The sequence below is a fragment of the Anas platyrhynchos genome, chromosome 6, assembly GCF_047663525.1.
Source record: "Anas platyrhynchos isolate ZD024472 breed Pekin duck chromosome 6, IASCAAS_PekinDuck_T2T, whole genome shotgun sequence".
NCBI classification, from domain to species: Eukaryota; Metazoa; Chordata; class Aves; order Anseriformes; family Anatidae; genus Anas; species Anas platyrhynchos.
In genome coordinates, this window is record NC_092592.1 from 35,202,018 (window position 1) to 35,221,465 (window position 19,448).

General features: G+C 38.5%; 1 protein-coding gene across 1 annotated transcript in view; it reads right to left on the minus strand.

Annotated features, from left to right (window-relative positions):
• Nucleotides 1–19,448, minus strand: part of CACUL1 (CDK2 associated cullin domain 1) — a 46,697-nt gene that overhangs the window by 5,384 nt on the left and 21,865 nt on the right. The window contains exons 5-7 of the mRNA XM_027460198.3: nucleotides 16,247–16,349; nucleotides 4,820–4,909; nucleotides 1,395–1,533 (exon numbers count right to left, since the gene is read on the minus strand). Coding sequence (XP_027315999.1) covers nucleotides 1,395–1,533; nucleotides 4,820–4,909; nucleotides 16,247–16,349 — 332 coding nt within the window. The remainder of the gene's footprint in view (nucleotides 1–1,394; nucleotides 1,534–4,819; nucleotides 4,910–16,246; nucleotides 16,350–19,448) is intronic.

The window sequence follows — 19,448 nt, forward strand, 5'->3', positions numbered from 1 at the left end:
AACACTCTTCAGGTGGCCTATAACTGAAAGGTCACATACTGCAGAAAGCCAAAAGGACAGGAACTCAGAAAATAGCCTGCAAATAACATGTCACACAGAAACCTTTACTTAGTTCTTCCCTGTATGACCGTCCTCAAGCCTTAATCTCTTTTTTGCCCCCCCCCTGCTGTATATGACACAATGCAGAAACAGTTTCCTATGGATTTGCAGTGGTTCCAGTGCAAAAAAAAAGGTTGAAAATTAGAGAAAATCAAGTGTCCCTTTTTTGTTTTGTTCTGTGCATTATGTTCCTTTGTCAGCATTATACATCTACTCAGTTTCAAACCATCTCCAACTTCTGCTTCCTGGGCCAAATGCAGTGCATTTCACAGCTCTTATGGCTTTGTTTTCAGGGTCTTATCTCTCGCACATCCATACAAAAACAACTTCTCTCAATAAAAAGCCAGCAAACAAAAGCAGTTTTCTCTCTTCTTCCTTACAAAGAGTACAGCGACAACACTATTTTTATTTGGGTCAGTAGTGCAGTTTAGAAGCTCACTGATTCACTACGTTTTGAAGAGAGAGAGCCTGAGATGACCTTAGAGGAAAACTACACAAGAGTATGAAATCCAGGACTACCTCTAACAGGAGACATACCCACATCACGTAGGTGTTAAAATTACAAGACCAGGTTCTCAGCATTCCAAAGGTAAAGTGAAGAAAGTTGTGTGGTTTTCACACAGAAATGAAACTACCAGGAACTGAGCATGATAGCTTCCCCAGCCTGATCTTGGTTTGTCAGACTAGTGCCAAAGCAGTACACAACTGCGGTAAATGTGCTCTGCTCTCACCAAGCCAGACTGATAAAAGAGCACACAGTAACTGGCAGAGCCCATGCTGAATAAGATAGGTAAGGAAAATTTTCTCCTATCTCTTAGTGTTTGTTCATCCCCCAATTTAAAGCTCAGTCAGAAGAGAAATTCTCATTTAAACTAAATACCTGGCCTGCATAAATATCTATGAAGGTAGAATAAGAAATCATCAACTTAATAACATTCGGAAACATCATAAAAAAGTCAGCTCAGAAAATAAATGGCCAACATAAAAGGCTGAATGAGACCATGACCATGCATTAGAAATGCAATCAAGGCACAAGGAAGCATGAACTGTTAAGTAATCTGTTTCATAAAAATATTATAAGACTTCTGGTCTTCTGACTACGGGTTCCATCTGCAGGGTTGGTAGTGCTCAAAACATGCAAAATTAGGCCATATTTTAGATATTGAGCTTTGAAAGTTCTTTATAAACTCTTAAAGTAATTCTTCAATATTTTTATGTGTATCCATTTTTACTATTTCAGCACCGACCATCACAATTGTTACAGAAGACTTTTAATTATTAATAATTATTATTACCTAGCAAATCCATTCTGCATAAGTTCTCTCTGAAGTTTCTGGTCTTGAGCAGCATATTCTTGAAGCTCAGATTCCACTGCAGGGGGTAGAATGTTTGGGATGAATTTAGAAAATAAAGCTGGTGCCATCTGTACCCATTCTGTAAGGAAAACCAACAAAAAAAAATGTGGAAGGAGATTATTTGCAAAAATTTCACTATTTGGAAAAAATTAGTAGCAAATTTATTATATACCATTGTTCTATTTTAAATAACTTCTGTGATTTTTAAATAATAAGCAAGAGGTCTTAAAGTAGAACAAATATTCAGACTGTTAAAATCAGGTATTTACATGTAGATAAAGGAATTTCTTTGTGTCATCAACCTCACTGCCAAACTGAAATTTACTTCCCGCTGCATCTCTCCAGGCCTGCTGAATCTTTGGATGCACTCAGAGATGCACTGCAGATGCAAACTCACCTTGAAAAAATAGATTATTTGCAGCATTATACTCTAGGAAGGAGATTCTCAGAACTTGCACCACTCCTCCCTGAGCCTTACCTTCTAGGAAGCACAGTAATAACACCACACAACCCTGCCTCTCCATCCCTCACTTCAGATGAACTGACACAATTCTTACACTGATCTTCCAAAGCTTAGATGAACATTTGCTAATATCCATCATACAATTTTAACTTGTTTGGGTTCAGCTTCAGGATAGCAAGCGTGATTTAATTTCACTACAGCAAACATTGCCTTCCAGGAGCAAGATGCATTTACCTTAAAGCCTCTTCAATGCAGGTAAGAAACACAGGAGACTGAACAAAGGATGAAAACAGGGTTTATAGCAACTGTGTAAGAAGTTCTGAGAAAAAGTACATACTCTTAAAACATTTCTAAACCTACATTTTCTAGAGGTTGTAGCAGTTATCTTAAACTGCATCTTCACATGGTAAGAAAGGAGTGCTTTATGTTCAATAAGGCACATTGTAAGTTTTTATCCAATTCCCACGCATGGTTGCTTGGTTAATGCCAAGCTTCAACAGTCTGTCATCAGCAACCCCACGAAGTAATGATTACTGGTGTATAGGTGGTTTAAACAACAGCAAAAAAAAACAACGCACTAACCTCCCTCATCATGATAGCAGTGCTTGATAACAAAATAACCACACAGACTTGAAACAGCACTTCTCATCTTATACAATGCAGTAAAAAATAAATAATAAATAAATAAATAAAATGCTTAACAACTCCTTCAACAGCTGTGTTCCTAGAGAAAAAGGAAAAATTACAGAGCAATTCCTGAAGAGATGATTGTGCATGTCTCTGTAGGCCCGCTGAGAAACGTTCCTTTGTGCAACTGAATTCAGCTGAGAGAGAAGACTTGCCTAGAGTGGGTGAATTTCTCCATTTCCATTACCCTTTTTGTTCTTCCCGGAATGATATGGGTGGGTACTTAAAAACCATCTAGTTCTAAGCTCCCTGCTACAGGCAGGGATGTCACCCACTAGGTCAGGTTGCCCAGAGCCCCATCCAACCTGGTCAGGGATGAGGCATCCACAGCTTCTCTGGACAACCCATTCCAGTGCCTCTCCACCCTCAGAGTACAGAATTTCTTCCTAATACCTAATCTAAATCTACTCTCCTTCAGTTTAAAGCTGTCACCACTTGTCCTATCACTGCACCCCCTGACAAAGAGACCGTCCCCAACTTTCCTGTAGGCCCCTTTTGGTACTGGAAGGCCACTGGAAGACCTCTCCAGAGGCTTCCCTTCTCCAGGCTGAACAACACCAACTCTCATCCTGGCTTCACAGGAGAGGTGCTCCAGCCCTTTGATCATCTTTCCCAGAGGTTGAAGAATTTAAGGAGCAGGTAATTAGAGTAAATGTGTACCTGTTTAAGCAATAAAGTCAATTACCTGGGTCTTCCTACCCAGCTGTTGAAAGCAGATTTCACAAGCTGTTGGAACAACCTTTATACTCAAAGACCTTACAGACATAAGGCAACTATTCAAAATCTGATTAGGCCCATGACACCAAATCAAACTAGTATCTGCCTGTGGAGTAAACAAGCCAGACAGGGATCATCTGAAATGGATAAGACCACCACCCATAACATTAAATGCAGTACAACACAACCCAACCCCATGGGACTGCTTTCAAAAGAAACCATGCTTTCTTAATAACTTATATACCCTTCCTCTGTTTGACACTGAACAGTTTATAAAAATGAAAGAAATACCATGATAAACATAGTAGGATGTTAATTTTGTTGTGAAAGTAAACCCTGATTACTAAATGTCATTTATCCATGCATTTTGTAAATGGAGGTTCCACTGCATTTCTGTCTTGAATAAATGCTAAAGGTTGTTCTACAAAAGTTTTTTGGTAAGTTTTCCCATCCCCTTTTCGATTTCTGTAAATGAGGACTCCAAAACAAAAATAGACTGAAGCTGGGACAATTCAGTAATAAAAACAAAACAAAAAACAGAAAGAGAAGGAGATCTGATTTGCTTTTTTTTTTTTCAATTGATTTTTGTTTTTTTAAAGATGTAGAAAAGTAAGGGAAACATTTTGATTAAGAAGATGACCAAACCATTTCCTTTCCAATTCTCAGAGGCAGACATGGATTGACAGCAAGACTGCAGTACTTCATTAGAGAATGAAAAATCATTTCAACATTGTTAGAACGATACATCTTACTTTTACAAGCTGAACTGCCATTTCAGCATGGAAATCAAGTTCACAGCAAGCTTCAGGTACTATTTATTTATGGATATTTTGAATATTTCCTGTGTTGCTAAACTCTTTACAAGTGTAGGCTAGAGCTCTGCTCTCTTCTCCAAGTATTACAGAATGAAGGACAGAATGAAGGATTTCTGCACAAAATTGATTAAAATCTGCAACACGTCTTTGCTATCAATCGAATTGTTGCACAAGACATCCATGATGGATGTCCAGGAGTTAAATTAAGCTCTTGCATGAAATAATACCAACGAAATAATGGCTTCACAGAAGAAACTGTCATTCATCTTACATCAAAGATCTAGCCTTTTGAAGGAGCAGCTCACAACTCTCACCATTTCAATACATCAGCTTCTAAATTTCTGCCATAATTGACCCATTATGAAGCCTTCCTTATCTCTACAGAGCACAAGAAATAGGTCTTCCCATTATCTTCAGAACAGAGGATTTTTGTTGTTGTGTTTCCCCAGCACTGCCCACCACAAGTGATTTCAGTACCCACGTGGTTGGTTATCTTGTCACCTTGTGCAGGTCACAGAGATGGGCAGCAAGAATTGGGACCCCTTTACATAGTACAACTAAGCACCACAATGGACAGAATACAACACACATTTGCATGTTTAATACACATTAGATAATTAGCAGCTGCATTTTTAGTGAAACATATATGAACAACAGTATTGACAGACAGTTTTCGTTTTTACCTGGTCTTAGTGTATACAGGCCTTTCACAATGTTTGCCATGGTTGACGGAGTTATTTGAAACGGTGTTGACTGAGCTTCCAAAAGTAAAGCTGAAATAAAATTAAGAGAAGTATAATTAGCCATCTTTCTAATAAATACTAGGGTCTTACTCATATATAAAAAAAAAAAAAATACAGTAATTGTGCTTTTTGTTGTTGCTGTTGTTATTAGATGTCCTTAAAGGAAAGTGCCAGGTATCTGATTCACAACTTAATGCTCAAAGGTAATAAAACAATCACCTTCGTACAGCAGTACTCTGTTCATATAAAGTAAGGAATGAAAAAATAAGTTATTCCACACTTTCACGTTTTCAGAGAGAGAGCAGGAGGTGTGAGGAAAAACCAAGCAAGCAATGGCTGTAAGTATTCAGATACAGAAGAGAAGTAAACAATTTATTTTTAGAAGCACTCTTATACTAAGAGATTCACACAAATCCCCGCGTTGTATCATCTATCATCTTGCCTTTAAACTAAGGCTGGATTGAAAGCCTATGAATGAAGTACAAGCAACACAGAAAATATGCAGAAATTAAATAACAAAGTTGTTTGTTCTTTTAAATAAAAGTGATAATTTCTGTTTCATTCTTGGTATTCCCTGTAGTAAACACTGCATTAATTCCATCTTCCGCTAGTGGAAAAAGCTGTCAGTAGCACGTTTGGTGTTTATATGATGCTATTCAAACATTTATACTGCACTGTATTTGTTTGAAGTATGTACTTACATCTGAATTATAAAAACACATAAGAAATAAAAATCAATACGGTTTGAACCAACTGCTGCCTCTCAATGTTTATGCCTCTCTGAAGCACCTGAGCAGTATATAAACCCTTTTGTACCCAGTATGGAAAGAAGAAAAGACTGTTACAAATCTTCCTAAAGGGCATCTCTCTTGTGCTTATACACTAGAGACTGGTTTTCAAACTACAGAGCTTCTCCAGTCCTATCTTCTATACCTGCCAGTACTTAGCACAAAAAGAAAAATCGTTGATACTGTTCTTTTCCTCCTGAAACTGTGCAAGTGGCTCATGAAAGAGATTACCAAAGAAAGTATTTTTTCTAAGCTCTCATCCCAAGTAATCAAAGTAGTTATATTTAACCGCTATAGATTAATTTATTTTACACAGAACTATCTTAGAAGTGCTTGCTCCTTTCAGCTGGAGCCTTGATGGGTGAGGGTCTGTGATTTGTTTTATAATGATGTATTTACAGCCTATTTCCCACAGATTCTCCAAACGGCCTCCTGGCAGCCAAGAAAGTTACATTAAAAATGTGCTAATGTTTTGTAAGGAAGGTGTATAGACAGTCATGCACAATCCATACAGTGCATATACACAAACACACGTATATTTGATTAACTTCACTACAAGCCGTAAAGTATCCAGAGAACTGTACATTTGTTCTTCACGTACAGACTCCAAATTATGTTCTAAAACTGTAACAACTTGCTTAAAATAACCCTCAGAATTAATACTGACTCCGGACCACAAAGTCAGTTAAACAACACTTGAATTTTTTAAAAGATATTAAAAACCAATTAAACTAACATAGCCTCTTGCCTTTCTTTCTGTTAAGCTGAGAACTGCGCTTTCCAGTAGCATCCAAGTTCTAACTAGCAAAAGCAATCGAAAAATACTTCAAAAGCTGTAATTGTTTATGTACAAGACATACTGTGGGAGAGAAAAAAGCTATTCAGAATTGCTCTGGGCACAAGCCCAAGCATTAAAGGAAGCTTTACAACCACATAACCAACTGGAGGGCACCTGACTGCTTCGATACCCCCCAGCAAAAGGAAAATTGCAGGCCATACATATTCCATGTATGGATGAAACCATAGCTATGGTGCCTGTACCACGACCACGCTTTCACATGTACTAGCATCTTTCAAATTTTTATTTTGTTTTAAATACTATTGGAAAAAGTAGGCAGAGAAAAAAATTCTGACATATCAAAGACAGGAGATGACGATCACACCAGACTGAGTGCCCCCCTCTTTCCTCTCAGCCTGCAGTCCTGGGGACACACTAGGGCTGCAGGATGCTCCCCTGTTCTTCCTCCCTTCCAGAAGACAAACGCTCCCTTAGCCATCTGTACACAGACTCTCACATGTGATCCTTTAACATGCTCAGGTTGCTGACCAGCAGATTTAATCGTGCAATTGTTTAAGAGGACAGTCTGCACTGTACAAATAGTTCACCATTATAAACATGAAATAGTACTTACCAATTTATTTTAAACTGGTATTCACCCACAAAACTAATTTCGATTGCAGTCCTATCAGATAACCTGAACAGACGTATTTGCAAAATAAAGCAAGGAAAATGAGCAGCCACTTGGTTTCTGTTCTAGATTACTGACCATGTCACCCAGCATTAGGAAGGGATTTCATGAACAAAAACATCAGTGGATGAATTTACCCGCAGATCACTCCTACAGGAAGATCTTCATCACTTTGTTGCAGCTTTGAAAATCAAGATTTCTCATCTTCATTTCTGGCAACTGCTTACAACACATGCCACAATGCAAGCTTAAATTGCTCCCTCCTTCCTGATTTACGGTCATAAATACATCATGATAGCATCACACTCAGCAAAAGTACAAAGTACTGGCATATATTTAATATTTCCCAATAGAAAAAGGAAAGCTAAAAGAATATGCTACTCATTACACTGTACAGCAAAACCTGCCACAGAATCACAGACTGGCTGAGGTGGGCAGGGACATTTGGGTCCCTCTGGTCCCACCCTGTCCCAGCAGGGCCATGTCCAGGCAGATTTGGGAGATCTCCAAGGAGACCCCACGGCCTCTCTCACAACCTGTGCCAGGGCTCAGCCACCTGCACAGCATGGACAGGCTTCCTGATGTCCTGATGGAACCTCCTGGGCTCCAGTCGGTGCCACAGCCTCTTGTCCTGGCACTGGGCAGCACTGAAAGCAGCCTGGCTCCATCTCGCTGAATCCTCTCAAACAGGGGGGGAAGGCTGTAGCCCAGCTGACACCTTTTCCAAAAGCTTTTTGAAAAAGCTTTTTTTTCAGTACCTGAAAGATGAGTTAACAGTACTGCAAGGACTGGTATTTTCAGTGATCTCTGTAGGAACGATCCAAATCTTTCTGGATAGATCTGAAAACTGCAGGTTGACAGAGTGGAGCGTAAATACACAGACGAAAGTGAAACTTCTTTGCACAGATATTTGTTTTCAGCTTTGCAAGGAAACCTAACCACTTCCTACCCAAACTTTCAATCCTGTATTAGTTCTTAAGTGTCACTTAAACTCAGCTGTGCCAGTCACACTGAAGTTAGCTGTTATTTTGCACTCTTCTGCTTACAAAAAGACCTTCAAATATGAAGACTCCTGCAGACTCCTTCAACCTCCTGCCAGGAGCTCCACCTGCGGCACCCAAAGACAGAGCAGGGTGAGGCAGAATCACACCAAACCTCAGATGAATGACAGCGGTAATGACACCGCGATACGATCTGACCACCTCCGCAGTGTTTGTGAACTAAGATTGCATTTTACAGACTAAGTAACCAGTATGTAAAGAAGCTAATTACCCTGCAAATAGTCTTGAAAATTACTCATGGCAGAATCAAAGGAGAGAAGTGTGGGTTCCCATGATGAAATGCTTTGAGTGCAGGAAGATACAAGATGCTTTGAAACACCGTTACGCTGAGGGAAGACAATAGCCTTAATGGCCTCGGGATTTTTTTTGAGGAACAGTGGAGGAACTATATGGGAGTGAGCAAGGTGTGAGCCTGCAGCACTTCAGGTACCCCGCAATGACTGAGTTACTCCCCCACTCCATAGTAATGCTGATGTAGCCTGTTCCTTAATGAAGGTTTAAGCTATTTCATAATTACAGTGGGGTACCTGGGGCAAGACCAAGGACCCCAATAATTATAGGAGTAGCAGATGATACATTACAAGTTCAAACCCACTTGTTCATAATTCAAGATTTACTTGAAAAAAAACCTAAGAGTTAACTATTAAAAAAAAAAAAAAAAAAAAAAAACTGTTTCCACATTCCTTTTAAAACAGCTATTTTGTTTGGCAAACATGATTTTTCCTGGGAGAATGTTAGCTGTGTGTTAGCTCACAAGATCTTTCCTCCCTTCGCAATAATCTAACAGAACTTCAAAAAAAGATACTCAAATAAATCATACATAAGTATGGCTTAGGCAGACATGTTCCAAATTGTAATTATTTAACCGTGCTCCTAAAATTATGAAGCCTTCAGAAGCAGACCTGATTGCTTAACAAAGCTGTGAAAGAAAACAAATTCATTAAGGAGGTTTTTACCCTATTGCACAAAGTGTGCTCTAGCACCTCTAGTCACTAATAGTTATATACTAATAGGTATATAACATTTATGTTATTTTTGCAGAATAACAGCTCTGATATTCCCACAGAACTTGAGCCCTTACACAAATGTACGCGAGAAATACAGGGAGGCAGAGCAGTAGCAAGGGAGTTATTGCCAGTGCTCAGTTTCAACAAGGCTTACCTGGCATTTTTGCCCTTCGGAATACCATCAGAACACACACAGTCAAATCAATAGCATAACAGCTCACCTTTCTGTCAGCCAAAACGTATCAGGTCCATCTGACCACATCTACCCTTCTACTTCCCCTGGGTGATGTCATTCACCTTGGTTTCTAAACCCCAGTCTTTAATCCCAAACCCCGTCCATGCAAAGCATTTGGCTTCACCTCTCCCACGCCAAACGCAATGAAACAGGAAGGGCAGTGCTGTGATTGGAGTCCCCAACGTGTGGATGTGGGTGGTTGGTTTGTGTTTGGTTTGTTGTTGGTTGGTTTGTGCTTTGTCTCGTAGACGTGCTGCCTGGTTTCCTACTAAATTAATTAATGAAGCTTGATCACGTATTGCTTTAACCCCGGCACAATTTAATAGCATAGTTCAGTTCGCAGGGACCTACAAAGATCATCAAGTCCAACTGCTTGACCTCCTCAGGGCTAACCAAAAGTTAGCCTTTCTGGTCTTATTAAGGGCATTATCATATCATCAGTATTATTGCACATGTTAACCACTGATCTAGAACTTTAAAAGCCTTCTGCACGAAAGTGACCTTCCCCCTGGCTTAATGCTCACATTTGTAGTTACATCAAATCCCTCCTGATGCTGCATCTGTATTCTCTTTTAAAAGGAACTAAAATAAGTTCTTACCAACTTAAATGCTTCATAAGTCTGAAATACATTAAAATGTAGGAGAGAGAAAAACATAAAAAATTAGATTTATAACTAAGAATTTGCCACTGGCATTTTAATGAAGCCACAGATTACTTTTAAAATATTCATTATATAGCCCAAAAGCTTTATTAAATATCTAATAAAAATGCTACAAACTGAAACTTTCAAGTCTTAATCACATGGAAAATATTCAGCATTGTAACCAGAATAAATATGAAAAACAAAAGCTATAAATGGAGGAATGTAGACCTTTGGTTTTCTGTAAGTGGAGAGGTGATATTTTCCATGTTTACAGTTTTATGCAGGCTTGTTGAAATGCAAACATTATTCCTTTACCAAGGAGCCGGGTTAAACACGACAGCCATTTCTTGAGAATAAAATTTTTGATTAAAAATTTTCCTTGCTTTGTGGCGCTGCAACTTAATCATGGTGAAACAAGTAGAATGAGAAATGCTTCTGCAACTTTCTAAAATAACTTGGTACTTCAAGCTCGAGTTTAGTTCAGTGACAAAATTTGTGTTTAGATTAAGCATTATTTAAAGAATCTGAGGGAATTTTATAATATTTGGTAACAGTACCATTGCCAGCACGGTTACACTACAATTACTTAGGCCTGTCAAATCCCAATACCACCCTTAAACTGGTGAGAGTGAAGTAGTAACACCTGTGTTATTGTTCTCATTTATTCCATCGGGTCTGCAGAGCACAGCGGGTATGAAAAAAAAAGATTAGTAGCTAGATAATCAATATGGCCCTTGAGAATGCAGAGATACCCTCCAAGGTCAAAGAACAGGCTGACATTAACCTGTCAATTCCACGTTTTCATGGAGGAATGGCTGGTTATCCCACAACAGCAGAGCCACAGCACACTAGAAAAGAAATAGAACATACCTGCAGCTAGTTTTCACTGTCAACTGTCTGTGTCTACCAGTATTTGGAAGGAAGAGTATGGGAGCTTTTCATGAAGAATTGAAAAATAAATTGTCTCTGAAAACGTATTTAAATACACATACTGTTTTAGGGTTTAGAATGGAAATTTCAAATGGAGGTGATGGGATTACACTGTTTGCCTACATAGAATAAACCAGGAATTAAACATTGTGAACAAAATCACAATCCTGTAGATGCATAAAAAAGTAAAGTGACTTCCAGCAAATAATGCAACAATAAATGCATCCCTTCACCACGTATCAAGAAGGACCTTTGGTTTTACATTACAGAAAAACCCCAAATCTCATAGAATCTACTGTCAAACGTTGATGGATCAACAGTCTTATAGCTGAGGAAAAAGAAGTGAATTCATTCTACCAGTCTGGTAGAAATATACTGGAATGGATCAGTATTTTCAGCTAGTGCTCCAATACCTTCCTTCATTTTTAAGGCCTTCGGGAAGGAATTTTCTCATCTCATTTCACCTATTGAGACACTCAGGCTGACTCTTCAGCAAGTCGCTCCACAGGCAAGTATTTCTCCTTTTTTTCTTTTCTTTCTGTTTTTAAAAAAACGACTATTTTATTTTCCCTTATCAAACTTAAAAAGCAAGAAATACCATTTTATGAAGGTGGCAGACTAAGGTTGTGCAGATCCTCTTCTTGTATTGATTTCTGCACACGGGAGAAAAGTACAGCAGCATCTAGGGGCAGAGCAACATCTGGTATATTACAGAAGGAAAGAGCCTCAGCAATGAAGTGGGGTTTTTGTGTTTCATTTTCTTTTTTAAATATATCATACTGCTTCTGCCATCACAGTAGTCAATCCATGTCTCTGGGAGCAAAATAACTGCGAATTCAAATGCTTGAGGACACACTCCACATTAATGCTTTAGGGCAGGTTAGAAATGTACTTCTGAAGCAAACTCACTCATTGTCCCCACTTACTGCTCCTTGGTTCGTATGACAGAGCTGCCTCGGAGCACAGTAATTTAATTCTTTTTTGTGTAAGATTAACCAGATGTGCTCAAACTGCCAAATGGCATTCTGTCCACAGGAACAGGTATTAGGCAAGCCTGAGATAATGCTCTCCAAAATGCACATCAATGTGAACAACAGGTCCTCAACACCAAAGTATTGGTGTTTCACACTCTAGACTTCTCCTTTTATACCATGCCACCTGTTAATTAATATTGATATTGCCTAAATTGGGCGAAGAAACTTTCCGTTCTTCCTACAGCGTAAAAATACTGACAAAAAAAAGGGTGTAGGCAATGGTTTCCATAAGAACCAGAAAAATAGTTTGTTCCCCCTATTTTCAGGGGATTTTCTGTGCTGTTTGTGGGTGAAGGTGATGCAAGGTTGTTTCTTTCATACAGCCCATTTGAGATCGATATCAAAATGGTGGGAAAAAAAAATGTAAGCTAAAGGAGGGGAAAGGTCAACTAATCCAAAAACCACCAACCCAAGCCCCGTGTTATCTGTTGTAGCTGTACAGGCTACAAACCTGGCATCAGCCCCAGTCCGTCTCTCAGCCTTCTGCACTGCTGCTCTCCTGGGGAATTCACAAACAACGCTAGATACAGGATGTAATGGTGCAAGGAGTTATGCCACAGAGAGGTGGTAAACAGCCAAAGAGATAAGGGTCCCTTGCTTCACTGATGCTAACAGGTTTCTAGAGGTCAACAATATGCATCTGTTAACAACCTAGGTTTAGGTGTGCTGGCACACCCTCCCTGCTCACCCACAGCATAATCACACAAGTCTCTGCCAGGGAAACACCTTCCCGGCTACATTCATCAATGCCCAGCAGTTACAGCCCCATTCATTGTCTGCAATTCTGTGCCAAGTTTGTACCTGATGCAACCAAACAGGGCAACTGCACCACTTCCTCAGAAAGCTGTGAGCAGCCTTTTTTCAACTTTCAGGTCAAGTCTTCTGGTACCTCTCAGAAAGCAACAACAAACAGCTATCCTACCAACTTGTTAAAAGCAAAATTTTTTGCAACATAAATGGCCCTTCTCTTGTACCATACCTCCACCAACAACGAATACAAAAATTAAGAAAACGGAGCAGCAGTTTTCCCTTCATTTTAGCTGAATCTCAGTGACATAACTGTGTGTGTGCCTCTTTAGTTTCTGGAAAAGGAGCAGGGGCAATTCAAACTCTTATAAGTGGGAACCAACTCATCTATCCACCAAGCAGAAACTACAACACGCTGTTAATAGCTGCTTTCATTTGTTAAGGAACAAGCTTGTTTTGGGCACCCACCTTGAGGTCTCCAAAACGAGACGAGCAGCAGTTACTTACAAGCACCCTCTGTCACTGGATTTTACCTGTTGCAAGTACTACAAATAGAGAGTTTCAGGAGCCGTTACCTTTTTTCACCACATTTAAAATTTGCAATAATTCTAGACACAAGACCAACCAGGCAGGGTGTTTCCAGGGCACTGAGATCACAGTTCAGGAAACCCACCTCTGTCGTCAGTGACATAAGGACACAGACAGTGTCCTGACGACAGGAACACACTTACTGCTGGAACTTTGCTGCTTACTGCAATCTGATGCAGTGATCTCGAAGAGCACAGACAACATCCTCCTCCACTCCTTCCTCACAGACAAGTAGGCATTATCTGTTTTCTTTATTTTTAAACATTTTAAGCATTCTTGTAAATAAGATGCTGTATCTTTGCTTGTTACATTCTTATGTGCAGAACCACTCAAGTGAATGTCTCCCAAGCCGTTTCATACAGCAGTCTTATCAGCAAGAGCCAGCTTCAGACTTCATAAGGAAAATCAGGTTATTTTCATTTAGTTCCTATGTATCCACTTTAATTTGAAGAGCACTGACCTGATAAACACGTGCAAGTGCAGAATTATTTTGTAAAAGCACAGCTGTGTTCATGGATCTGCGCGTTAGGTAATTGTTCATATATTTGCTTTAGCTGCTCAGAAGTGCTCTATTTTTTTTTCTTAGTATTTCCTCCAGCCACACAGCACAAGGGCTAGAACCTACCAAGAGCCTGAGCAATATCAAGCACTAAGAACAGATCTGTGATACGCTTCTTTCTTGACACTTTTAAAAATTTGAAGTAGGAAGAAATTTTACTGATATAAAATGAAGCTGAAATTAACTTAAAGTCCTTCCTGAACAACTTCACGTGGAAATACCAGCTTCCAGGCTGACAGAGTGATAAGACATTACAAACAAAAACCCCCACCTACGAAAAACCCAGCAACAGTTTCAAGAGGAAGAGCAGATACTCTTTTCTCTGAGTCTAATCACAAACTGATATTTTTTTTCTAAAAAAAAAAAAAAAAAAAAAAAAAAAAAAAAAAGAGAGAGAGAGAGGAAGGCAAGCTTCTTCCTGCTGAAGTGGCAGCTGCATCATCCCTAGGAAACCCCCACAGAATTCCACTTTTGGATATGGATCTCAAATTCCTAGATTTTAATTTCCTAAACATACCTATTCAAAACCTTTTTTTTTTTTCCTTCAGAATACACTAACACTTTTCTGTTGACGCAAATCTACATCTGATCTCAAAAGATCGTATCACACATATTGAAAACTACGTCTGAAAGTAAAGTCACAAAAACCCTGACACATCTCTTATTTTCAGAGCTCTCTCACTTCTGGAAATGAAGGTAATATTCATCCCTTTTCTAGTAGGAATTTCATGCTAGAAGAGCTGAGAAAATAATACAACTAGAATTTGTCAGCACCTCAAAAGTACAATATTATGTGCTGTGTACCTTCAGTTATTTCGTAGGAGTCTGCTAACAAGTTTGGAATTGCGTTTAGGCATACTTTAACTCAATTTAAAGAGCTTATTATTCAATATTTAACCAAGGCAGATCACAATTAAGAGTTTATACAAGTCCTAAGAGTAAAACCAATAACTAAATAACTTAGCTTTAATAAGTTGAAAGACTAAAATGAAATCCAAGCACAGTGCTTATTAAATAATACTCTGCATATAGAGCAACACAGCAGGTCAGAGTTTGTTTTCACTTTTCAATTTCTCCTTTAATTTTACTTCTGTAACAAAGAGCTGGGAATGGTATATCATTTTTTCCCCCCTCCATAATCACAGGTCTTTTCCTTTCCTTGCAGCAGATTATTTGCAATTTCTACTGGATTCTCGTATTACAATTCCCAGAAAACTAACTACGTAGCAACACACATCTGACATTACTTAGTCAAATCTTCAGAATATAGAAGCGAGACCTTTGCTTTTCTCACTGAAAAATCACATTCATATTTTCATTGCCTGGAACACTGAAATTAAATCTCACAACATCAGCTGCATTTTCCATGATCCCGCTGGAGGAATCATCTCACCAGGTTTCATGATACTGCTAAACATCTTTGGCCCAAAATAAAGCATCAGGTGATAGGTGGGCATTCCTCATCTGCCATGACCTAGCTGATCTGATCATGCCTCAAAGATTTTTGCAGGAGACTTTCCCAGATGGCAAGAAGAAGATGGCATTCAACTGCTCACCCATCATTCTAGTGTACCAGGTTCCCTAACCTTGTTCACCCATCCCTCTCCCAGAACAGCACGTCACACGGGCCCTAAAAAACACAGCAAAGATGTTTTCCCCAGGCCCTTCACTGGAAGAAGGACATTACTGTTCAAATAAAGTGGAAGATAAAATAAAACTTGACTCTCATCACCCATCGTTTGGTATTTTCTACTTGCGTTAACCCATTGTCTCAACTGAGAAGCTACTCTCATCATTATACCATTCACCAACTAGCTGGGAGCACACCATGGCAATAACCCCAGTGATAGCACAGTTCTTGGGCCAAACACATTTCTTAATTATCTGTCATTTTGATGATGAAATTAAGAAGTAACAGCATAACTAGTATTTTACTGTCTTGCTGCTTATGTCATAACCACAGGACATATGGAAAACCATACTGGTCTCCCCCAAATACTCAAGCAACCCTGACTTCACATAAAATATTTTAAAAGTATTACAGTACCTGCCATACTCTTTCACATGGTATATCAGCAGTTACTAATTTGGTAATGAAGGCTTAATTTTAATACACTTATTTTTCAACTCATAATGAGAAACAAAACAGAAGAAACAGCCTTCCTATGACTTCAAAAGGAATTTGTATTTAAGCCCTCTAACGGTTTGCCATTTTCTCTCTATTTGCTAGAGATTTCTGCAATATGTGAAACCACTGCAGTTTTCCAGACTCCCATTATAAGAAAAATTCAATAAGCTTACTTACGCATTAGGTTGTAAATGTGCTTTTCTGCAACATGTTCCGTAAACAGCTTTATAAGGTCATCTTTTAAGTCTCTGTTAAGCTTGGTTTCTATGTAAAATTTATTCTGGAAAATAAGACAGAAGTTTTCAAGATTGTTTCTCATAATACAAAATAAAATTAAACTTTTCCCCCTGCAGAAAATAGCTCAAAATTTAAAACTGTTGAACATTTGACCTGCAAAGTGCTTCCTTGGTGCCTGCATTTATATTGCATAGAACAGTCCTGTACAACGAAAGCCATGTATTGAAAATTAACAATGCATGCGGTACTACTGACATTAATAATTACTTATGGATGTGCTTTTTTAAAAAATATATATATATCTACTGATACACCTCCATATTAAGTCAGAGGAATCTGTAGAAAAACACATTGTTTTAGAACATTATAGAAGGTGTAATACCGAAATAGGGCGAGGTATGTTTATAACAACAAAAAACCTTTTTACCAATGTCTAAAAGCCATTAAAACAGTTATTAACATACCTGTTAATAAATCATGAATACCAATAATAAATCATCAGTAGAGCTATCCACATCTGTGGTTCACTGATAATCTCAGAGGACAAATACATAAAATGATCGAACTACAGAAATAAGCGATATATACAAACCTATAAAAAACTAACCTACATAAAAAATTCGGGGATTCAATTTTCTTGGCCCACCCATCATTAATAAATTCATCTCCTTAGCCCTCAGAGGAAATTCTATTCATGAGTTCCTTGAGGGGCTTCAAATCTAATGTACTACTTGGTGCTACTCAACTCCAAGCCTGCAATTAATAGAAAGATTTATTGTGTTTATTTTATTTATAAGTGAATTTTAAATAACTAAAAAAGTAGTTGTTTAAAGATAGATGTCCTAGCACTTTAATACTGACATGGAAACAGACCAACTGATTTCATCTGGACAACTTTCATTATAAAGAGGTGCATAGAGATATTCACAGAAAACCAACTTAATCAGAAATTCTGTTCTGGAACACTTAAATTAATAGATTTATTGGGAGAGAGAGTATCTTAACCCTCAGAGTAATCATTATATTTTCTATGAAATCCATACTCGTAGGCATTAATAAAACTATATACATAGCACAATAAACTTTGCCTGCAGAAACCACTCACATTTTCAAGGCAAGCATTCAGCATCAGTTTTGGTTTTGGATTGGTTTGGGTTTGTTTTTGTTTATTTTGTGGGTTTTTTGTTTAGGTGGTTAGTGGCTTGTTTGTTTGTTTTTTAACCTTTCATGAAAACTGAACCTGTTAGAAGAAAGGCAGTCCTAACACACTAACTTTATCTGTTTTGTTTGTTTGTTTTTTGGTCAATGGTTAATTGACATTACAACTGAAATTCACAGTAACTGAAGTTCTCCTCTACGTTTTCTAGGAAGTATTAAGCTTACTTTCAGTCCTTCACCAGACCTGACTTCCATTTCTACCTCCAGCTTCCTGACTTTGTGCCACCAGGCACCCACCAGCTACCAATCTCAACCAGAATGGGACAGCAGCGAACTAATTCATCCTATGAGGTGAGCTGATGGACAAGATGCACCCAGCTAAGGAAATAACTTCTTTCCTTCTCTTCACTTCTAATCCAGAGTGCTGAAAGGAGAAGAGCAGAAGAGCTGTCATCTTCCCCATTTTTGTCAGCAGAAAGACAGGAACATTTTTCATGTAATATTTCACTAGCTAGGTTATATCAGTATTTCTTGAAAAGCGTGCCAATGTCACCTAAAGATTTAGCAGACAGGTAAAAAGTATATAGGTATCAATACCTGAGAAACTCAGATATTACAATCATTTCTTTTAGAAACCGCCATGCAGCGATCTGTGATGCTGCTAGTACTTTTAAAAGGAGAGCAAAAAACACTTCAGAGCCAACTAACCTCCAAGAATGCTCATTACCTCACCCATACACACACACACACACACACACACCATGCCCTCTAGCTAGTAAGCAAAGCACAGTGCCACCCACTAAGAACAGTAACATTTTGGAGGTAATGAAAAAACTTCTAATCTCAACTATCCAAAAACTACAGGGCTTACAAGTATTAGGCTCATTTTAGACCACAACATAACAGATTTTCAACTACCTCTCTCTATTTAATTAGTGATTAAGAACCTATTACCTTCTAAAGGCTGATTTTAATTTTTCTTGAAGTAGAAATGATTTTTATTCTTTCATGTGTGCAGTATACTGTCATATTTACAGTCTAAGCATATAATAACATTGTTTAGGTTTATAAAAATACAGAACAGAATTTACTAGGAATTGTTCTGTGGAATAAAGCATTATGTGCAGACTTCGAGTTTTGTTTGCTTTATCTGTGGCTCTATCCAAGAAGTTTTGAAGAGGCTTAAACCCACTAAATCTTGGAGGGAAAAAGTATTTTGGATCTCCAGCCTTCCTTAAAATGCCCCATATAGCAGCAGCAGATGGAAAAATCCATCACCATATGAAAATCATTCCTGCTCCTAGCAAAAGAAGGAAAAAGAGAAATTTCCCAGCAACTCAGCCCCCTCAACCATCACTCCAGAGCTTGGCCACCACATACAAGCTGGTTAAGATCCCCCTTTCCCTGTATTTCCAGCATACAAACAGCAATATGGTTTGGTAAGTATCAGTGGAGAGAAGAGAACTGCTGCTGTTTGTTTCAAACACACAGGACTGAGCCTAAAACAAATTGCAAAGCCTCTTGCTGAGAGACGACATGTCTCAGTTGCATTACAAACCTTTAATTTTTCTTTGGTTTCCTACATTTTTAAATATATAAATGCATATTTGAACTTCTAAGCAGTAATATAAGCATCCTCTCAGAAGAAGCATCAGTGCAGCTGATAAAGGCATCCCTGCCCATGGCAGGGGGTTGAAACCAGATGCTCTTTAAGGTCCCTTCCAACCCCAGCCATTCCACAGCTCTGGGATTCCATTCTATGAACTCCACAACCTTGGAAACTCCCAACTAAAACAGCTACATCACTGCCAAAAAAGGGAAACCTCGCAATTCCTGATAAAAAGGCAGAGTCCAACAACTTGGTCCACTGCATCTAAAAATACTTTGAAAGAACCTATAGGAGCAACTGCAAAGCTGTAATTTGTATTATAGAATAATTACGCTTTCACCTCTTGTAATCATTTTGTTACTGTACTTTCTTGTC